The sequence below is a fragment of the Cetorhinus maximus genome, chromosome 9 (genome assembly GCF_964194155.1).
Source record: "Cetorhinus maximus chromosome 9, sCetMax3.hap1.1, whole genome shotgun sequence".
In the NCBI taxonomy this organism is placed as follows: domain Eukaryota; kingdom Metazoa; phylum Chordata; class Chondrichthyes; order Lamniformes; family Cetorhinidae; genus Cetorhinus; species Cetorhinus maximus.
The window spans coordinates 48,114,704-48,138,706 of NC_135887.1; the positions used below are offsets into that span (position 1 = coordinate 48,114,704).

The 24,003-nt window shown below is 46.0% G+C and overlaps 1 protein-coding gene across 1 annotated transcript in view; it reads left to right on the forward strand.

The window, feature by feature from the left end:
• Positions 1–24,003, forward strand: part of gas2l2 (growth arrest specific 2 like 2) — an 83,512-nt gene that overhangs the window by 27,056 nt on the left and 32,453 nt on the right. Inside the window, exon 2 of the mRNA XM_078548699.1 lies at positions 2,835–3,076. Coding sequence (XP_078404825.1) covers positions 2,835–3,076 — 242 coding nt within the window. The remainder of the gene's footprint in view (positions 1–2,834; positions 3,077–24,003) is intronic.

Consider the following 24,003-nt stretch of genomic DNA (forward strand, 5'->3'; position numbering starts at 1 on the left):
ACGCCCCCTCCACAGTTATACTTTACTATGTCATAGGAACAAAGGACTTAGGAGCAGGGGTAAGCTGTTTGGCCCTTCCAGCCTGCTCCGCCATTCAATAAGATCGGGCAAGAGAATTCCACAGACCAACGATCCTCTGAGAGAAAAAATTCTCCTCATCTCCATCTTAAATGGGAGACCTCTAATTTTTAAACTGTCTTCCCTTGTTCTAGCCCATAAGAGGAAACATTCACCTGGTATCCACCCTATCAAGTCCCCTCAGGATCTTATGTGTTTCAGTAAGATTGCCTCTCATTCTTATAAATCCTAATGGGTATACAGCCAACCTGTTCAACCTTTCTTTATAAGATAAGCCCTTCATCCCAGGAATGAGTTGAGTGAACCTTCCCTGAAATGCTTCTAAAGCAATTATATCCTTTTTTAAATAAGGAGACCAAAACTGTACACAGTATCCCAGATGTGGTCTCACCAAGGCCCTGTACAGCTGCAGTAAAACCTCCCTACCTTTATATTCCATTCCTCTTACAATAAATGTCAATATTGCATTTGCCTTGCTAATCACTTGCTCTGTCTGCATACTAACTTTTTGTGATTCTGTCCCTTAAGTGGGCACTTCACTCTCCAGGAACCAGTCCAAAGCTAATCTCAGCTGCCAGTGGCTTGCTTGCTTTTTCCTTTCCCGGCCAGGTAACTACTAATCCCAGAACAGACTTTCATGGTGAGGTCAAATTGGAGATTGTTCCCTTTAGCCAAGCTGGGTGAATCTTCCAGCCACAGTTAAGTTCATGAACTCGGTCTCTTCAATCTGAGCATGTGCTCCCATCCCCATTTCGTATGGTGACCATCAGGTATTTTGTCTGTTTAAGATGCAGGACTAGCTGCCTCTATCTTTCTGCTCTCTCTCTCTCTCTCTCTCTCTCAGATTCTTGCAGACTTACCTGTCTGTTCAGTTCAGGAATATCTTTAAAAAAAGCCCTGTAACCCGATATTACCATGGCTAGCTCTGGACTATTTCCCCAAAGCCCAATTCCATGGCAGCATGAATCACATGACTCTTGTATCTAGGTAGAAATGCTAATTAGCTATCCTTTAAACCCCCAACTCCATTCTATCTTGGAATTAACTAAACAGTTTAAAGCATAACTGTTTACAAAACTTGACATATCTAACACGTCCCTGTGACTTGCAGACTAACAGCCTATCCACTGGCAGCAGAGCTGCCCTGGTCATTGCTTACAGGTGTGAATATCTCATGCTTTCTTCCCAGTAAGACAAATGGAACTGCTGACCCACGCCTCCCCCCACCCCCCACACACCCCAGCCCTTTAACTTTTAACAACCAAGCTTGTTGTTGGGCAGAATTCGGAACAGGTCTGATGGTCCCTTGAATTTCTCCAATTTACCCTAAGTTAAAGAAACAGTTCCAAAACATAAAAATCTTACAAACTTCATATTTGTATCACTACCTGCACCAACTGAAATGCAAACAGACTTTTTGCTCTTGTCATTCCTTGTAACCATGCTCCTCCCCTCCCCCTCCCCCCATAAGGAGGTCAAAGGTTAAATGCAAAAAATATGAAATGCAATCAAAGCCTGGTGCACATGCGCCTGCTGCCATTTTTATGTCAGTGGGTAGCGAGTGACCTGAGTGTCCCATTCTGGAGAGCCAAGACGCGTCATCATCAAATTTAACTCAGGTTCCTGCAGGAAATCCAGCAGTGAAATGAAGACAGGAGCTTTGGCTCCCATAGCTAATGATTTTTATAACACTGTGTCGATCAGGAGGAGTAGGAGTGCTCCCCATCCCCACTCACCTCCCACCACCTCAAGGATTCTGTTGAAGGGTCACGAGGACTCGAAACGTCAACTCTTTTCTTCTCCGCCGATGCTGCCAGACAGGTAATTCTGTTTTTGTTTTGGATTTCCAGCATCCGCAGTAGTTTTTTGTTTTTAATCTTTACCCTCCCTCCTGCCAATCCCACCCTCTCCCCTTAACCCCTCTTCTCCCAACACCCAACCTTCAACCAACTCAAACAGAATCTATTTCCTTCAATTATCTTATAAACCTAAATTTAATTCACTCCCTAGTCTAGGCTTCTCTAAAGTAGCTAAAATTGGTATATTGGTAACTAATACATCCCCTTTGTTTTCATACAGCTTTCATCTGAAAAAACAAATCTCACCTATAGATAACAGTTCTACAGGCCAACACAAGGGGGAGCTGCAACATCAACCCATAGCTTAGGCAATGATTGACTAATCCCCAGTGCATTGATTTTCCTTTACAGCTTTCAAAAGATCTGGATAGTCCAGGTTCTTGAAGAGATTTTACAGTATGTTTATCAGCTGCAGTCTCACTGATTCTCACTGAATCAGAAAGCCGTACGTTCAAATTCCATTCTAGAGACTTGAGCACGAAGCCTGACAATTGGTGCAGTACTGAGGGAGTACTGCACAATCGGAGGTACCGTCAGATGAGATTTTAAACTGAGGCCCTGCCTACCTCTCAGATAGTCATAGAAGATCCCACGGCACTATTTTGAAGAAGAGCAGGGGAGTTCACCTCCATATCCTGGACAATATTTATTCCTAACCAACATCAATACAACAGACTTTCTGGTGAATTATCTCACTAAAGTTTGTGGGATCTTGCTGTGCACAAATTGGCAGCCCTGTTTTCTACAGTGATTGGACTTCAAAGATTTCTTCATTGCCTGCAAAGTGCTTTAGGCCGGAGATCATGGAAGGCACTATATAAATGTATCCTTGCCCATGCTTGTTTCCCGAGTTCTTTGGCCTGCTGGATCTGACTGTAGAATTTGTTCCCATTGCAGACGTGCTGATGTTTGAGACAGAGGATCTGGTCCTGAGGAAAAACGAGAAGAACTTTGTGTTGTGTCTGCTGGAGGTGGCGAGGAGGGCCTCCAAGTTTGGAATGTTGGCTCCAGTCTTAATCCAGATGGAGGAAGAGATTGAGGAAGAGATCCGTGAGGAGATGGACTTACCATCGGAGATCATCCCTCCAAAACCCAAACCACAGAAGGAGCTGTGTGATTTCAAAAACTTGGATGAAATGGTGAGTTTACCCATGGCTGTACTCTCCAACTGGTCCTACACAAGGAGCAGTGAGCAACATATGCTCTTCACAGTATCCTATAGCACAGTAGGAGGCCATTCAGCCCATCATGCCTGTACTAACTCTTTGAAAGAACTATTCAGTCAGTCCACTCCCCATAGTCTTGCAAATGTTTTCTTTGCAGGGATGTTTCCAATTCCATTTTGTAATGTTATTATTGACACTGCTTCCATCTGTCTGCGTAAGGTAGGCCAGATCATAACTCACTGCATGAAAAAAAATCTCCTCATTTGCCACCTGTTTTTATGTCAACTAGCTTAGATCTATATCCTCTGGTTACTGACTCTCCAGCCAGTGGGACCAGTTTTTCATAATTTATCAGGACCCTTCATAATTTTGAACACCAAATCCCCTTGCAGGACCTGGAGATATCTGAGCACAAATCATTCGGGCAGGCTGGGAAAGTGGGTTAAATATTCATTTGAGATCTTGGGTTTAATTCATAGAGACACAGAGTACAAAAGCAAGGAAGTTATGATAAACCTCTATGTAATACTGGTTTGGCTCCAACTGGAGTATTGGGAACAGTTCTGGACACCACACTTTAGGAAGAATTTGAAGCCTCTGTAGAGCCTGCAGAAAAGATTCACGAGAATGGGTCCAGGGATGAAGGACTTGAGTTACGAGGATAGATTGGAGAAGTTGGGGCTGTTCTCCTTGGAGAAGAGAAGGTTGAGAGGAGATTTGATAGAGGTATTCAAAATCATGAGGGGTCTGGACAGAGTAGATAGTGAAAAACTGTCCCATTGGTGGAAAGATCGAGAACCAGAGAGCACAAATTTAAGGTAATTGGCCAAAGAAGCAATGGCGACATGAGGAAAATCTTTTTTGCACAGCAAGTGGTTAGGATCTGGAATGCACTTCCTGAGAGTATGGCGGAGGCAGATTCAATCATGGCTTTCAGAAGGGAATTGGATAAACAGCTGAAGAGAAAAAAAATTGTAGGGTTGCAGGGATAGAGTGGAGGAGTGGGAGTAGGTGAGTTGTTCTTGAGAGAACTAGCATTGACATGATGGGCCAAATGGCCCTCTTCTGTGCTGCAACCATTCTATGATTGTATGATTAACCTCTTCTGTTCTAAGGAAGACAATCCCAGCTTCTCCAGTTTCTCCACATACCAATGTCCCTCATCTCTGGTACCTCTCCGTTGCTTAGAGACTATCCTAAAATTCTGGGGTAAAATGCCCTGCATTGTGTATTACCAAATCAAACAGATTGCAAAGAGTCCAGTGCAAACCTAGATCTATGCTAAGTAGGCTGACCAGGCAGGTGTGGAGATTCTATGCTTAGTCCCAGTCTCGGCTCTCTTCCTCCTAACTATCATTGAATGACCTCTAGTAGAAGGTTAACCTTTGTGAACACTGGGGTGTTGGAGGTTAGGATGAGGATGGAGTGTGATCTTCCGAGCTGTCCAGATTTACATGCTCAATAAAGCCGCTTGGGTGAGAGGCTGGATAAAGAATGTGGGACATTATCCCAGTATAGACCACTATGACTGAACCCTGACATCAGCAGCTAACATAAAAGGGCATCCCAAAGTCTTCTATAAGCATATAAATAATAAAAGGGTGGTAAAAGAAAGAGTAGGGCCAATTAGGGATAAAAAAGGGGACTTGCATGTGGAGGCAGGAGAGTAGCAGAGGTATTAAATGAGTACTTTGCATCTATCTTTACAAAGGAAGAAGATGCTACCCAGGTTGAGGTGAGAGAGGAGGTAACTGGTACAGGAGAAGAATTTACAATTGAGAAAGAGGAGGTTTTAGAAAGGCTATCTTTACTTAAAATAGACAAGGCACCAGAACCGGATGATATGCATTCATGGGTGCTGAGGGAAATGAGAGTGGAAATTGCACTACTGATAATCTCCCAGTCTTCCTTAGATGCAGAGGTGATGCCGGAGGACTGGAGAATTGTGAATGTTACACCCTTGTTCAAAAAGGGGTGCAAGGATAAAGCTGGAATCTACAGGCCAGTCAGTTTGACCTAAGTGATAAGGAAGCTTCTGGAAACTATTGTTCTGGACAAAATTAAAAGTCACTTAGACAAGTGCAGGATAATTAAGGAAAGCCAGCATGGATTCATTAAGGGAAATCATATTTAACTAACCTGCTGGAGCTTTTTGAGGAGGTAACAGAGAAGATTGATAAGGGCAATTCTGTTAATGTGGTGTATATGGATTTTCAAAAGGCGTTTGATACAGTGCCGCATAACAAACTTGTGAGCAAAGTTCTAGTTCATGGAATAAAAAGGAAAGTAGGCACTTGGATAAAAAAGTTGGCTGAGTGACATGAAACAGAGAGTAGTGATAAATGGTTGTTTTTCAGATTTGAGGAAGGTTTGTAGTGGAGTTCCTCAGGGGTCAGTGTTGGAACCCTTGCTCTTCCTGATGTATATTAATGACCTAGACTGTGGTGTTCAGGGCATGATTTGAAAATTTGCAGATGATACAAAGATTGGAAATGTTGTCAACTGTGATGAGGATAGTCTTGAACTTCAAAAGGACATAGACATGTTGGTGGATTGGGAAGATAAATGGCAGATGAAGTTTAACGTGAGAATTTAGATGATTTATTTTGGCAGGAAGAATGTGGAGAAACAGTATAAAATAAATGGAGAAACTCTTAAGGACGTGCAGGAACAGAGGGACCTTGGTGTATATGTACGTAAGTCATTGAAGATGGCAGGGCATGTTGAGAGAGCAGTTAATAAAGCATATAGTATCTTAGGTTTTATTAATAGGGGCATTGAGTACAACAGTTAGGAGGTCATGTTGAACTTGTGTAAGACACTAGTTAGGCCTCATCTGGAGTACTGCGTCCAATTCTGGGCACCATACTTGAAGAAGGATGTGAAGGCATTGGAGAGAGTATAGAGGAGATTCACAAGAATGATTCCCAGGATGAAGGACTGTAGCTATGAGGATAGATTGGAGAGGTTGGGACTGTTTTCCTTGGAGAAAAGAAGGCTGAGAGGAGATTTGATAGAGGTATTCAAGATCCTGAGGGGTATGGACGGGGTAAATAGTGAGAAACTGTTCCCACTCAAGGGAGCATCAAGAACTAGAGGGCACAGATTCAAAATAATTGGCAAAAGGAGTAAATGCGATGGGAGGAATTTTCTTTTCACTCAGAGTGGTTTGAGTCTGGAATGAACTTCCTGAAAGGGTGGTGGAGGAATGTTCTCTCAAGATATTCAAATAGGAATTGGATTGCTACCTGAAAAGAGAGAATGTGCACGGTTATGGGGATAAGGCAGGGGAGCAGGACTAGGTAGAATGCTCTTTCAGAGAGCCAGTGCAGAATTGATGGGCTAAATAGCCTCCTTCTGCACTATAAAGATACTGTGATGAGTCAGTGTATAAGAAACTCTATCGCAACATGAGTCAGCACCTGTGAAACTGTACCCGAACATCACACAGCCAGTGTGGAACTGTATCCCCAACATGACACAGCCAATGTGGAACTGTATCCCCAACATGACACAGCCAATGTGGAACTGTATCCCCAACATGACACAGCCAATGTGGAACTGTATCCCCAACATGACACAGCCAATGTGGAACTATATCCCCAACATCACACAGCCAATGTGGAACTATATCCCCAACATCACACAGCCAGTGTGGAACTATATCCCCAACATCACACAGCCAGTGTGGAACTATATCCCCAACATCACACAGCCAGTGTGGAACTATATCCCCAACATCACACAGCCAGTGTGGAACTGTATCCCCAACATGACACATCCAGTGTGGAACTGTATCCCCAACATCACACAGCCAGTGTGGAAATGTATCCCCAACATGACACAGCCAGTGTGGAACTGTATTCCCAACATGGGACAGAAGCTGAGATAGTGTACCCCAATACCAGCTTATGCCTGTTGATCTGTACCTCCACGTGAGTCCACAGACTTCAGAGAAAGAATCTAAGGTTCTCTCTGGGATAATTTGGTTTTGGATTTGCTTCGAAGCCTTCAGTAGTTTCAGCTGGGGGTTTATAAAGACATATGTGTCAGGGTTTTACATGAAGAAAACTGGCTTGTGCCTGACCTGGACTGGCGTGAAATCGTGCAAGGAGACATTGGGCGAGCATCCCGAAGCCATTGCGGGCCTGCGTGGGAGTCGGAAGCACACCCGCTGACTGTTAAAGGGCCAATTAAGGCCATTAATTTACCAATTGAAAGGAATTCTACGTTGCCTGTGTGATTTTGCGGTCATCACACGAGCAACACGGGCAGGCAGCCAACACGTTTTCCTCAAGTTGTTATCCTTGGGCGGGATCAAAGGCTCCAGAGCAAAGGCTCTGTCTCTTTAGGTTAAGTATTTTGCAGTGAGATTTATGCGATTTGAGATGTTTCTCTGTCATTTCTGGTGCATTCCCTGTGTGGATAGTTTTCTTTCAAAATACTTTTGCTTGCCATCTTTGTCTGAAGATTGCAGCAAATTGCACCCTTAGATGCATGAGGTAGTGCCTTGTGCATTTCAGATCATGGGGATTGTATACTCAGCTGCTGGGACCTCCTCTGAGGAGGAAGAGAGGGCCAGGAGAGAGAGGCTGCCAGCTGACCACAGGCAGCGTCCAACGGAGTGACCTGTGGGAGGAGAGACGCAGGCACATGGGGTGCAGGGCCAACAGGGAGTGCAAGGTGGAAGGGTCTGCAGGAAATGCCACTACCGTGCAGCCAGAGTGTACAGGCAGCGATCCAACTACCTCAACATGTCAGAGGTCCAGTGTCGAAGGAGGCTCCACCTCTCTAGGGAGAGTCACCACCACATGTCAGATGATTGGGCTGGAGATTGCCTCCAACTGTATTGGTGGACACCCCATGCCAGTGGCTCTGAAGGTCACAATGCCCTCAACTTCTACGTCTCCGGTTCTTTCCAGGGGTCAGTGGGGGATCTGTGTGGTGTGTCCCAATCAGCTGTCCACAGTTGCATCAAGCTTGTTACTGACGCTCTCTTTGGACAGGTGATGGCATTAATCCATTACCGGGTGGGTGAAGCAAGCCAGGCTGAGTGAGCCAGGGGCTTCGCAGCGATTGCTAGCTTCCCCCGCATCCAGGGTGCCATCGACTACACACGTGTGTCAATGTATAAATAATCACACTGCATGGCAATCACCTTATTAAAGACAATTGCTAGTTAAACAGGTGATGGGCATTGATTATCCCATCTAAATAGAACAAAAAGATACAGCTGGAACACTTTGTGTGGAAGCTACTTGGAAGTCAGTAACACTGAGGAGTTGTCTTGAAAATAAACCAGCTTGAACCAAAAGACCAGCCTGGAATAATTCTTCCACCATAACCTCTTATTGTGAGTAACAATGAGGCCATCAAGCTCCCTGTGGGTGAGTTGGGAGCCTTTGTAAACAGAAAGGGGTTCCAGGTGTCAGCTGTGGCTCAGTTCATAGCACCCTCGCCTTTGAATCAGAGGGTTGTGGGTTCATGTCCCGCTCCCGGAAACCAAGAACTGTGATTGTACTCGAAAGAGTTGCAATCTGTGACTGTTGATAACTCGAAAGAGTTTCCACTCAATGAGCGTTCAGATTGTCTGCGACCACAAGACACAGATCTTGCAAGTCTGTGCCCATTACCCTGGCAACTCACATGACGCTTACATCCTGCAACATTTCCAGGTGCCAAGGCTGTCCGTCACTCCTGCCCGTTTGGATGACTGGCTGGGTGACACGGGCTATCCATGGAAAAGGTGGATCATGACCCCACTCCAGCACCCAAGAACAGAGGCGGAGGAGAGGTACAACAGGAGTCATGCCTCCACAAGGGCAGTGGTTGAGAGGACCATTGGGCTGCTGAAGATGCAGTTCAAATGCCTGGACCAATCAGGGGGAGCACTGCACTATTCTCCAGAGCGCATGTCGCTTATATGCATTGCCTGCTGTGCTCTGTACAATCTGGCTTTGGCAAAGAGGGACCCAGCGGAGGATGAGGATCATGAGGCAGCTCCAGATATCGTGGAGGATGAATCTACTGATGAGTGATGAGGAGCCCGGGGAAGCACAGAGTGAGGACATGGAGGCAGATGTCAGGAATCTTCAGGGAGGCATGGTCATGAGGAGGCCTGGATAGTGTGCACCTACAGCTAGGCTGCCATGGCATCGATTCCAGCTTATGCCAAGGGCGCTACCTCCGTACAAGACATTTGTGATGCACAAGCCCAGGACCCCAAATTCGAACCCCAGTCTATGCAATAAACTTCAAACCCCTGCCGCCCCCTGCATCTATAAGAACCATCACACATATTCAGGCTATTACAACAAAATCAAAATCAATGTTTATGTTATATTCGAAGAAACAAGCATAACATTTCTGGTGTTAATGATAACACCATCGAGAGAGTTTTGAAATATGAATGGAAATAAGATCATCTGTGGGACGCTCATGTTGTGCTCAAGGTGCCTTAAACTTAGGTTTCCGGATGTTGCGCCTCGGTGTAGCACTCCACCCCTCTGCTCACTGGCAGTGGCAGTGGAGGCAGCCTGCTGGCTCTGCTGTCGTTTCGACACCGATGACCTTGGCGGTCATCCTCTGCCTGAGCGGACTCCACCTGGAAGAGTGCGTCCAGTGCCATGACTGGGCACTCCTCAGTCGCCGCAGCCTCACCAGATGTGACGGTCACTGGCAGAGGGGCAGAGGAGCTGCTGCCCTTCTCCTGAGTGCCCTGAGAGGAGCCCTCAGTGATGACATTCAGCTCATCTGCCAGTGTGATGTTCAATTGCGCCTCCCTGCTCACCATTGATGGACGGGCACCCAGCAGAGTTACTAGGTATCTCATCCATCTCACACTGGCACCTGAGATCACAGCTGGTGTGAGGGCTTGCAGGTCCGAGTGCAGCCCCAGAAACCCCCGATTCTGTTCCTGGAGCAGTCTCTCCATGAGAGTCGCCACTCTCTCAATGGAGGAGGCTGTGCGCTTGGTGCTGAGGGTCAACGCAGTGCTCACACTCCGTATGGACTTCTCCTTGGCACGCAACCCTCAAGAATCTCAGCCACATCTTCACGTGCCTCCCACTGGACATCCAGCATTTGCCGCCTTGGCCATTTCGGAGGCTCATCATCTCCCTTGGATTCAGCACGGTCCTGGTCTCCAGCAGTCCCCTGACTCCCGGCGCCTAGGGCACTCCCTGCCTCCCCCAGATCCTCATGTGAATGGACCATATCTTCCCCACTTGCACCACCATGGGAGCCAACAAACTTAAGCCCACGGATGTGGTGGTCACTGCGCTGTTGCCTGGTTCAGAGAAAGGGTGTGAATGTGTCCTCTTCTGGTGTTAAAGGAGGTCCTCAGGGTCCTGGGAGCCTCTTGCAGATGGAGCATCTGCAGGAAGAAGGGAACATGTCAGTACATTCGATTATCACATAGTCAATGTGCATGCTGGGTGGGCTGATGAGACAATGGAGAACTGCAGCATGGTGCTGTCTTGATTGGAGGATTGATGGGCACTTGTGCTTTGACATCACCATTTCAACTAAGAAGACCCCACGATTTTTTCTCTCCCCGTAACTCTGCATCTGTGCATTCTTACCTTCCTCAGAGACCCCTACCTCACCATGTCTGGTGGAATGAGCTCCGCAGTGGCATTCTAGCACTAGGGTGTCCATCTCATCGCAGCTGAGTACCAGGAGATTGGGCTCCATCACATTATGGCTTCTCTTCTGAAAGGGAAGAACAGATTTCATCGTTCGTGCTCCCTCTCCCCGCAGCACCATTCCAGCCTAGACCACCCTCCTGAGAACCAGGTTGTGGGGCATGGCAGAGTGGCACACCTCACCCTTCAATGCACTCGGGCCAAGTGGTCAGATCTCCCAGCCTTGGCCAGCACAGGCTTCAGTGCACCTTGGCACACACATTCTTACACCCCTGAGGGTGACCGCCCAAATACACATCTCCACGCATTTCCATGCCATCTCTGTACTCATCCTTGCCAAATGCAGAAGATCGTTGAACCTTTTGTGGCAATGTATCCACGCTCAGCGCACCGTGTTGTGCACACTGACCTGGGCGACCGCCACTGCCCATCCCTGGGCATGAGGACATTACGCCTGGCACTGACTTCCTCTGAGGATGCCCAGGCTCTCATCTGTGAAATGGGGGATAGAGTGCCCACCGGACTTGCCCTCCCGCCGTCTGTGCCCGCTGGGTGCTAAGACCATTGGCGCTGCAGATATTTCTTCTTTGATCCTGTGAAGAACGCTCTCACAGCCTTCCCCAAAAAACCCTGGCAGCCTTCAGGGTACTGCCTAGAGAGTTTTTAAAGCCCCAGATGGGTCCCCATTGGACGCGGTGCCTGACTCATTCTCGTCCCTGCCTGCTACTTCTGGCGTACCCGTGAATGTGCTGCACGCTGGGCAGGCCTTAATTGGCCACCCAGTGTGAAATTGTGTGGACAACGCGATCTCGCCTGGGAACAGATTCTACATCCGCTCCCCTGCCCGCCAATTTCATGTGCCCAACAAGCACGAAGTTCAGGCCATTGGGTCAAATCAAATACCAGCAATATTCCCTCCAACTCTTTTTAAGCTGTGCACGACCTGTTCATTGCACTGCGTGGGGACTTACAGATTGGCGCACAGCTTCACACGCACACACCTCAAAGAGACCGCTTCTTGTGTGGGATCTGTTTATCTCCTATGCAGTAGATGCTAGACTGCTGCACAGCCCTGCACCCATGCAGCTGAGAGGAAGTTAGATACCAGCCTTGACTTGGTTGGGAGAAGTGGGTAGTTGCAAGTTATGGGTAATAGTGAGCCCCAGGGGTCTATGCTCATACTTTTCTCATTTTCCATTGATATAAACAAGATGCACATTGGCACAAGGGGAATGTTACTAAAGTCTACTGTGCCATCAGACTGTAAGCATGGAAAATGGTGAGGAAGAATGCAGGAGGATACAGGCAGAGTGGGCATTTAGGGGGCAGATGCAGTTTAAAGCAGGAAATTGTGAGGTAGTGCATTCAGGAATAAAGAACCGTGTCAGAGAGTCTACCTGGGGTAAAATTATTAATCGAATGTAGCAACAGAGATCTATGGGAGCAAATAGAGGAATCTTTAAAGGTGGGAGTGCAGATAAAAATGACCATAAAAAGGCAAATAATGTTCAGGAGTTATACATCAAATACTTCATAGAAAAGCAAGGAGGTAAAGTTGGATTTGTACAAGCCTTTGATTAGGCCACAATTGGAGCATTTTGTGCAGTTCTCGGCATTCCATTATATTGGAACCACAGAGAGACTCCTACAAGGAGAGCATGAATAAGAAGCTGAAGAAATGGAAAAGAGGAACATATGAACATAGGAATAGGAAGAGGCCATTCAGTCCCTTGAGCCTGTTCTGTCATTCAATTAGATTGTGGCTAATTTCTATATATTAAGCTCAATTTACCCACCTTGGGTCTGTAACTCTTAGTACCCCTTTCTTACAAAAATCTATCAATCTGAGTTTTGAATTTTTCAATTGATCCCCAGCCTCAATAGCTTTTTGTGAAAGTTCTGAATTTCCGCTAGCTTTTGTGTTTTGCATTATCCTTGAATGGCTCTACCTCTAATTTTAAGGTTATGCCCCTTTGTTCTGATCCACCCCACCATTCTCCATAAACTGCAGCTCATCCCAACACTCTACTGCTCATTTGCTGACTTCTAGATTTCTTATTTCTAGATACCAATGACATCAAGGGATATGGGGATAATTCGAGAAGATAGCATTGAGGTAGAAGATCAGTCATGATGAAGTTAAATGGCCGAGCAGGCTTGAGGGGCCAAATGGCATAATCCTGCTCCTTTGTTCCTAAGTCCCAACACCATTGCGCCCATTGACCCACATTGGATTCCAGTTCCCAGCTTCGTAAATTTAAAATATTTTGTCCTTGTGTTTAAATCCCTCCATCACCAATTCTGCTCCCTATTGCTATAACATCCTTCAACCTTACAGCCTCCCCCTGAACTCTCCATTCCACTGGCCTCTGATGGTATTCCCCAACTCTTGACCCTATCAGTAGCTACTATGCTTTCAATCATCAAGGCCCTATTCTCTGGAATGCCCTCACCTTCCCACCTCTTTTCCCCCCTTCAGGATCCTCCTTAAAAACAAGATCTTTGACTAAGCCCTTAGAAACATAGGAACATAGAAAATAGGAGCAGGGGTAGATCATTCGGCCCTTTGAGCCTGTTCCACTGTTCAATATGACCATAGCTGAACCCCTACCTCAACGCTGTACTTCCGCTCTCTCCCCATACCTCTTGACGCCTTTAGAGTCCATAAATCTATCTATTTCCCTCTTAAATATATTCAGTGACTTGGCCTCCACAGTTTTCTATGGTAGAGAATTCCACAGGTTCACCACCCTCTGAATGAAGAAGTTTCTCCTCATCTCAGTTCTAAATGGTCCACCCCATATCCTGAGACACTGATCCCTTGTTCTAGACCCCCAGCCAGAGGAAACATCTTCCCTGCAGCCAGTCTGTCCATCCCTGTCAGAATTTTATATGTTTCAATGAGACCCCCTCTTATTCTTCTAAACTCCAGTGAATTTAAGCCTAGACGGCCCAATCTCTCCTCGTACGACAATCCTGCCATCCCAGGAATCAGTCTGGTGAACCTTCGCTGCCCTTTCTCCATGGCAAGTATATTCTTTCTCAGGTAAGGGGACCAAAACCGCACACAATACTCCATGTGTGGTCTCACCAAGGCCCTGTAAGACATCCTTGCTCCTGTACTCCAGTCCTCTCACAATGAAAGCCAACATACCATTTGCCTTCCTAATTGCTTGCTGCACTTGCATGCTTACTTTCAGTGATTAGTGTACAAAGACACCCAGGTCCCTTTGTACATCAACACTTCCCAATCTATCACCATTTAAATAATACTCTGCCATTCTATTTTTCCCATCTAAGTGGATAATTTCACACTTATCCACGTTATACTACACGGCCATGTATTAGCCCACTCACTCAATCTGTCTAAATTGCCATGAAGCCCCTTAACACCCTCCTCACCGCTCACATTCCCACCAACTTTGGTGTCGTCAGCAAACTTGGAAATATTACATTTGGTTCCCTCATCCAAAACATTGATATATATTGTGAGCAGTTGGGGCCCAAGCACTGATCCCTGGTGTACCCCACTAGTCACCACCTGCCACTCCAAAAAGATCCATTTATTCCTACTCTTTCATGTCTGCCAACCAATTCTCAATCCATGCCAATATATTACTCCCAATCCCACGTGCTTTAATTTTACACACTAACCTCTTATGTGGGACTTTATCAAAATCTTTCTGAAAATCCAAATACACCACATCCACTGGTACTCCCTTATCTATTCTGCTAGTTACATCCTCAAAAAACTTCAGTATGTTTGTCAAACATGATTTCCCTTTCATAAACCCTTGTTGACTTTGTCTAATCCCATTGATTTTTTCTAAGTGTCCTGCTATCACATCCTTTGTAATAGACTCTAGCATTTTCCCTACTACAGATGTTAGGCTAACTGGTCTGTAATTTGCTGTTTTCTCCCTCCCTCCTTTCTTAAACAGTGGAGTTACATTTGCCACCCTCCAATCTGTTGGGACTGTTCCAGAATCTACAGAATTTTGGAAGAAAACAACCAATGCATCCACTATTTCCATAACCACCTCCTTTGGTACCGTGGGATGTAGATTGTCAGGCCCTGGGGATTTATCAGCTTTCAGTCCCATTAATTTCTCCAGCACTATTGTTTTAGTAATACTAATTTCCTTCAATTCCTCCTTCTCACTAGACCCTTGGTTTCTTAGTATTCTAGGAAGTTATTTGTGTCTTCCTCTTCTTTTTACATGCTTATAGAAGCTTTTACAATCCACTTTTATGTTCCTTGCATGTTTACTCTCATACTCTACCTTTTCCCTTTTAATCAATCTCTTGGTACTCCTTTGCTGAATTCTAAACTGTTCCCAATCCTCAGGCTTGCTACTTTTTCTAGCAACTTTATATGACTCCTCTTTGGATCAAATACTATCCTTAATTTCTTTTGTTAGCCATGGTTAGGCTACTTTTCCTGTTGTGTTTTTGGTGCCAGAATGGAATGTCTAACTGTTGCAATGCATACATTTGTTCCTTAAATATTTGCCATTGCCTATGCACTGTCATGCCCTTTAATGAAGTTCCCCAATCTATCTTAGCCAACTCACATCTCATACCTTTGTAGTTTCCTTTGATTGGATTTAGGACCCTAGTTTCAAATTGAACTACTTCACTTTCCACCCAAATGAAGAATTCTGTCATGTTATGGTCACTGTTCCCTAAAGGACCCTGTACAACAAGATTATTAATGAACCCCTTCTCATTGCATAATACCAAATCTGGGATAGCCTGCTCCCTAGTCAGCTTCTCAACATACTGGTCTAAAAAACCATCTCGTGCATACTCTAGGAATTCATCCACCACAGTATTATTGCTAATTTGGTTTGTCCAGTCTATATGTAGATTAAAGTCACCCATAATTACTGTAGCACCCTTGTTATATGCATCTCTAATTTCCTGTTTAATGCAGTCCCCTACCTTATCACTACTGTTTGGCGACCTATGGACAACTCCCACTAATGTTTTCCACCTCTTGCTGCTTCTTAGCGCCACCCAGACTGATTCTACATCTAAATTTTCTGAGCCAATATCCTCTCTCACTATTGCACTGATTTCATCCTTAACTAACACCACCACCTCTTTTTCCTTTTTGCCTGTGTGTCCTAAATATCGAGTATCCTTGGATATTCAGTTCCCAGCCTTGGTCACCCTACAGCCATGTCTCTGTAATCGCAATTATATTGTACCCATTTACATCTATTTGTGCTGTTAATTCATCTACCTTATTGCAAATGTTCCATGCATTCAGATACAGTGCCCTTAGACTTGTCTTCTTAACATTTTTATACATTTTTTTTGTACCATGGCCCTATTTGCTGGTAGCCTTTGTTTCCTCTGCTTTCCACTTTTGCTTTCTACTTTTCTGTCTTTCATTCCTATCTTTGTTTCCCTCTCTTGTGTCTCCCTGCTTAGGTTCCCACCCCCCTGCCAATCTAGTTTAACCCCACCCCCGCCAACAGTAGTAACAAATACTCCTGCGAGGATATTGGTCCTGGTCCTGTTGGGGTGCAACCTGTCCAGCTTGTACAGGTCCCACCTTCCCCAGAATTGGTCCCAATGCCTCAGGAATCTAAATCCCTCCCTCCTACACCATCTCCCCAGCCACGCAATCATTTGGTCTATTCTCCTATTCCTGATCTTGCTAGCACGTGGCTCTGGGAGTAATCCTTAAGGCTAGTATTTGATCCAAAGAGGAGTCATAGAAAGTTGCTGGAAAAAGTAGCGAGCCTGAGGATTGGGAACAGTTTAGAATTCAGCAAAGAAGGACCAAGAGATTGATTAAAAGGGAAAAAGTAGAGTATGAGAGTAAACATGCAAGGAACATAAAAGTGGATTGTAAAAGCTTCTATAAGCATGTAAAAAGAAGAGGAAGATCACTACCTTTGAGGTCATGGTCTTGCTGCATTCCCCTGAGAAACCATCTCCCCCAGCAGTATCCACAATGGAAAGTCTGTTGGAGAGGGAGATGGGGACTCTAGATTCTGAATCTAGCTTCTGAAAACCTGTTTAAGTCAATTAACTAATTTACTGGCTGCAGCTGCAAGCAGAGCCTATATAATCCCTGTTTTAAAACTGGACTAAAAGTCACCTTCTCCCAACCCAAAGAGCAACTTTTCATTAGTTGCTAATTTAAAGAAAGATTAGACTTTGGATAGAAATTAACCCTTAAATGTCCCTGTCTCACAAACTCCAACTGAAGCACTTTAATGCAGCCCAAAGCAGCACTCCAGTGCAGACAGCTCTTCACCACCCTTCCTCATCTCTCCTTCTTTGGCTTAGTGTTTATTCTCCTATGTCTCTGGGACATATTTTTCCTCATTAAAGAAACTATGTAAGTGCAACAATCTTATGTTGGGAGCTAGGCTGACACTTCAGTGTAATATTGAGCAAGTTCTACACTGATAAAGGTGACTTTGGGTGACAGAACCCAAGGTCCGTTCAGGCAGAGGTTAAGAGAGTCTATGGCAGTGCTTCCCAGACTATTTTTTTACATGACCCATCTTAATGCTTGAAAATTATCATAACTCCAGACACCATCAAAAATGAAACAGCAGCATTGTAACATTCAGGATTCAATTATTAAATTTTTCCTATTAAAGATAAACATATCATGAATATATGAAAATCTGTGTTTCCAAAAGTCGATGGCTTTGCACCTGAGGTTCCTTTTGATGGAAATTCTCTATCTCTGTGATGGATTTCAAGCTGTAACAGAGAAAGGGTCCTTGAACTTGAGAGAGAAGAGCTGAGAGGTGATGTTACTACTCCATTGGCAGATTTCTTCTGTACTCTTTCTTTAGCAGCTTGGATGTTGTATTATAAGGCATTTCAAAATGGTTGTTCTGGTCACATGACCTTTCTATACATAATGATTTCAGAAGGTAGTTGATTAGCTCATGTCTGGACAGACCATGGCTATTGTTTTATGGCCTAGGCGATTAGTTTCTTTATTACTTCTGAATGGACCGTTGTTTCTTCTGAAAAGCTAGGAAGAACACCTTCTATATGGTCATTGATCTGGTAGACTTTCTGTCTTTGCCTGAAAGTGTACCTTTATAGAAATGCAAATGGTAAGCATCAATACAGTTTCAGTTCATCTTTTGAAGTAATTCTTGACATCAGCAGGTGTGATATTTCATAGGAGGCTCTCTTGGCATGTCTCATTTTGGAAATTTCCAGAAACTGGCCAACTTGTAATACCAGATCTGGCAGCATCGGCGGAGAAGAAATCAGTCAATGTTTCGAGCCTTCATGGCCCTTCGGCAGAACTGAAGCATAGTTAGAAGAAGGGAGAAATATAAATTGGTTTAAGGTGGGTGGGGGGGGTGGGGGGGAGACACATTGAGGGTGTGGTGATTGTGGAGATGAGCAGTTAATCAAAAGATGTCACAGACAAAAGGGTCAAAGAGGTGTCGAAGGTGGTGACAGTTGTCTGAGAAAAGTGCTAATTAAGAATGGAAGACAGGATATTCAAAGTACAGCTCTAGTGGGGGTGGGGTGGAAAGACTAACAAGGTTTTAGTTTAGATTTAAAAATAATGGAAATAGGTGGGGAAAGAAGAATCTATATAAATTATTGAAAAAAAAAAAGGGGGGGGTGGGAAAGAAACGGGGTGGGGATGGGGGGAGGGGGAGTTTAAGATCTAAAGTTGTTGAATTCAATATTCAGCCCAGAAGGCTGTAAAGTGCCTAGTCGGAAGATGAGGTGCTGTTCCTCCAGTTTGCGTTGGGCTTCACTGGAACAATGCAGCAAGCCAAGGACAGACATGTGGGCAAGAGAACAGGGTGGAGTGTTAAAATGGCAAGCGACAGGGAGGTTTGGGTCTTTCTTGCGGACAGACCGCAGGTGTTCCGCAAAACGGTTGCCCAGTTTGCGTTTGGTCTCTCCAATGTAGAGGAGACCGCATTGGGAGCAACGAATGCAGTAGACTAAGTTAGGGGAAATGCAAGTGAAATGCTGCTTCACTTGAAAGGAGTGTTTGGGCCCTTGGACGGTGAGGAGAGAGGAAGTGAAGGGGCAGGTGTTGCATCTTCTGCGTGGGCATGGGGAGGTGCCATAAGTGGGGGTTGAGGAGTAGGGGGTGATGGAGGAGTGGACCAGGGTGTCCCGGAGGGAACGATCCCTACGGAATGCCGTCAGGGGGGGTGAAGGGAAGATGTGTTTGGTGGTGGCATCATGCTGGAGTTGGCGGAAATGGCGGAGGATGATCCTTTGAATGCGGAGGCTGGTGGGGTGATAAGTGAGGACAAGGGGGACCCTATCATGTTTCTGGGAAGGAGGAGAAGGCGTGAGGGAGGATGCGCGGGATATGGGCCGGACACGGTTGAGGGCCCTGTCAACGACCGTGGATGGAAAACCTCGGTTAAGGAAGAAGGAGGACATGTCAGAGGAGCTGTTTTTGAAGGTAGCGTCATCAGAACAGATGCGACGGAGGCGAAGGAACTGAGAGAATGGGATGGAGTCTTTACAAGAAGCGGGGTGTGAGGAGCTGTAGTCGAGGTAGCTGTGGGAGTCGGTAGGCTTGTAATGGATATTGGTGGACAGTCTATCATCAGAAATTGAGACAGAGAGGTCAAGGAAGGGAAGAGAAGTGTCAGAGATGGACCATGTGAAGATGATGGAGGGGTGGAAATTGGAAGCAAAATTAATAAATTTTTCCACGTCCCGACGAGAGCATGAAGCAGCACCGAAGTAATCATCGATGTACCGGAGAAAGAGTTGTGGGCGGGGGCCGGAGTAGGACTGGAACAAGGAATGTTCCACATACCCCATAAAGAGACAGGCATAGCTGGGGCCCATGCGGGTACCCATAGCCACACCTTTTATTTGGAGGAAGTGAGAGGAGTTAAAGGAGAAATTGTTCAGTGTGAGAACAAGTTCAGCCAGACGTCGCATTCTGAGATCCACACTCAGTGCCATGCGCCGCCATATGAACACACTCGACCTCTCCCTCCAGCAGCACCGCCGCACCCTTTTTCAAAGCTGCGCGTGCCCCCAGTTTCATTTTATTCTTCGCCTCATCCGTCGCCTCAACAAGAAACTTTTTCTCTTTCTCTCAAGTGCTAAGGAACGCAAGCTCCAACAACTCATCGACTCCAACACCCATCTGGGACCCTCCACCCCCGCTTGTCCCTCCGTCCTCACCCCATCTTTCAATCCCAGCCCCAGCCGCGTATTCACTATACCCCCTGACCTTTCCCTCTCCGATGCTGAACGTTCAGTGCTCAACAAAGGACTTAGTTTCATACCCTTACGCCCTCATCTCAATGAATTTCGGGCTCGGCATGATGCTGAACTCTTCTTCCGCCGTCTTCGTCTCCGTGCTCACTTCTTTGGGCAGGAGTCCTCTCCCCGCTCAACGGATCCTTTCACCCACCTCCAATATTCTCCCTCCACTTGGACCCCTCCCTCTGGATTCTTACCTTCTCTTGATCTTTTCATTGAGAACTGTCGGCGTGACATTAGCCGTCTCAATTTCTCTGCTCCTCTCACCCATTCTAATCTGTCTCTCTCTGAACTCCGTTCTCTCAGGTCCAACCCCAACATTGTCATCAAACCCGCTGACAAGGGTGGTACTGTTGTTGTCTGGCGCATTGACCTCTACCTCGCGGAGGCTGAGCATCAACTCGCAGACATTTCCTCCTACCTCTCCCTGGACCATGACCCCACCACAGAACATCAAGCCATTGTTTCCAGGACTGTCACTGACCTCATCTCCTCTGGAGATCTTCCTCCCACAGCTTCCAACTTGATAGTCGCCCAACCTCGGATGGCCCGCTTCTACCTCCTACCCAAAATCCACAAACAGAACTGTCCTGGCAGACCGATCGTGTCAGCCTGTTCCTGCCCCACAGAACTCATTTCTCGTTATCTTGACTCCCTTCTCTCTCCCCTTGTCCAGTCCCTTCCCACCTACATCCGTGATTCCTCTGACACCTTACGTCACATCAACAATTTCCAGTTCCCTGGCTCCAACCGCTTCCTCTTCACCATGGATGTCCAATCCCTCTACACCTCCATCCCCCACCAGGATGGTCTGAGGGCCCTTAGCTTCTTCCTTGAACAGAGGCCCCAACAATCCCCATCCACCACTACTCTCCTCCGTCTGGCTGAACTTGTTCTCACACTGAACAATTTCTCCTTTAACTCCTCTCACTTCCTCCAAATAAAAGGTGTGGCTATGGGTACCCGCATGGGCCCCAGCTATGCCTGTCTCTTTATGGGGTATGTGGAACATTCCTTGTTCCAGTCCTACTCCGGCCCCCGCCCACAACTCTTTCTCCGGTACATCGATGATTACTTCGGTGCTGCTTCATGCTCTCGTCGGGACGTGGAAAAATTTATTAATTTTGCTTCCAATTTCCACCCCTCCATCATCTTCACATGGTCCATCTCTGACACTTCTCTTCCCTTCCTTGACCTCTCTGTCTCAATTTCTGATGATAGACTGTCCACCAATATCCATTACAAGCCTACCGACTCCCACAGCTACCTCGACTACAGCTCCTCACACCCCGCTTCTTGTAAAGACTCCATCCCATTCTCTCAGTTCCTTCGCCTCCGTCGCATCTGTTCTGATGACGCTACCTTCAAAAACAGCTCCTCTGACATGTCCTCCTTCTTCCTTAACCGAGGTTTTCCATCCACGGTCGTTGACAGGGCCCTCAACCGTGTCCGGCCCATATCCCGCGCATCCTCCCTCACGCCTTCTCCTCCTTCCCAGAAACATGATAGGGTCCTCCTTGTCCTCACTTATCGCCCCACCAGCCTCCGCATTCAAAGGATCATCCTCCGCCATTTCCGCCAACTCCAGCATGATGCCACCACCAAACACATCTTCCCTTCACCCCCCCTGACGGCATTCCGTAGGGATCGCTCCCTCCGGGACACCCTGGTCCACTCCTCCATCACCCCCTACTCCTCAACCCCCACTTATGGCACCTCCCCATGCCCACGCAGAAGATGCAACACCTGCCCCTTCACTTCCTCTCTCCTCACCGTCCAAGGGCCCAAACACTCCTTTCAAGTGAAGCAGCATTTCACTTGCATTTCCCCTAACTTAGTCTACTGCATTCGTTGCTCCCAATGCGGTCTCCTCTACATTGGAGAGACCAAACGCAAACTGGGCAACCGTTTTGCGGAACACCTGCGGTCTGTCCGCAAGAAAGACCCAAACCTCCCTGTCGCTTGCCATTTTAACACTCCACCCTGTTCTCTTGCCCACATGTCTGTCCTTGGCTTGCTGCATTGTTCCAGTGAAGCCCAACGCAAACTGGAGGAACAGCACCTCATCTTCCGACTAGGCACTTTACAGCCTTCTGGGCTGAATATTGAATTCAACAACTTTAGATCTTAAACTCCCCCTCCCCCCATCCCCACCCCGTTTCTTTCCCACCCCCCCCCTTTTTTTTCAATAATTTATATAGATTCTTCTTTCCCCACCTGTTTCCATTATTTTTAAATCTAAACTAAAACCTTGTTAGTCTTTCCACCCCACCCCCACTAGAGCTGTACTTTGAATATCCTGTCTTCCATTCTTAATTAGCACTTTTCTCAGACAACTGTCACCACCTTCGACACCTCTTTGACCCTTTTGTCTGTGACATCTTTTGATTAACTGCTCATCTCCACAATCACCACACCCTCAATGTGTCTCTCCACCCACCCCCCCACCACCCACCTTAAACCAATTTATATTTCTCCCTTCTTCTAACTATGCTTCAGTTCTGCCGAAGGGCCATGAAGGCTCGAAACGTTGACTGATTTCTTCTCCGCCGATGCTGCCAGACCTGCTGAGTTTTTCCAGGTAATTCTGTTTTTGTTTTGGATTTCCAGCATCCGCAGTAGCTTTTAGCTTTTTGTTTTTATCTTTGTAATACCAGATGTCAGGTGACCTCTGGCAGCCATCTTAAGTCAGTGTCTTTGCTTTTTTAAAAAGTCCTTTTGCAGCAGCTCAATATATATTTGATCAGTCAATAAAATTAAAGATTAATATCACACATGCATATGTCAGATCATTGTGACATAGCCAATACCACAAAAAAGTGGTTTCTCGACCATTAATCTTATTTGTGACTTGTGCAACCTTGCTATGCACAAATCAGCACTGTATCTACATATATAGCAGCAACTATAATTGTACTGATGTAATCCATTGTTTATAAAATGCTCTCGGATGGCCCAAAGACATGATAGTTCATTACTGTGTGAAATCTTCGGCTTTTACACTAGAAGCGCATACCACAAAACCGCATAACTGCAATCCACAATTTTCTGTCTGTTAAAATGACAGACTTGGTGGGATTTGGCGCACTTTGCGAGTGTGACAGGAGCGTAAGTGGAGTTTTTACCTCAAGCAATTGGATTTATTTGTCTTCTTTCTGAACATGGGCCATGGCAGAGTTTCTGCAAAACAGAAAGAGCGCAATGATGAAGGTTGGAAAGGCCATTGAGCCCATCAGTCCCATCCTAGCCCCTTCCACCAGGCAGCTGGGGCCTATTTGATCGGGATTAATTCAGCCCAGCTCAGTACGACAGGATGCTGGCAGCATTCACAAAACTGGATCAAGCCCAATACTTTCATAAATATTCCTTTTCACATCAATCAATGAATTGAATCTGAACATGGTTCCACATTGCAAGAAGCAGAGCCCACTAGAAAATTAAACTCAATGAGTGCCACCATTATGTAGATCATTGTACTTAGATTAGTTGTATCATTTTTCAGAGTCATCTTTTTTGATAAATTGTTCCTGTGCTTGTTGTAAGATATCTGTGTATAATATTTTGCTCTGTACTCAAGGTATAAATCGCAGTAAGATTGAGAATTCCATGCTACCACCGTAATACTTTATTTGTTTAAATCTACTCCAATTACATAGCAATGCCTTTTCTATTACATCTAAACTCTAATAAGGGCGGAACTGAATCCAGGTGAGAGGGTGCCTAGTTGGTGGGAGTCCTGCATTGACTCTGTTGGAAAAGACCCGCCTAACAGGCACTTAACTGACCAATGGCAGGCCTTACCAAGGATTTAGGACCACTGGGAGCAGTAGCAGTTTCTGGGAATGCACCCACCAGAGGCCTAGGATCACTGAGGGACCCAGGCCACAGGTGAATGAGGGCAGGATGGGAGTCATGGAAAGGGAGTCGCTGGATGGAAGTGGGAGGGATGGTCGGAAGAAAGGGCAGCGGGGTGGCTATCGGGAGGTAACCCCCATTCCCAAT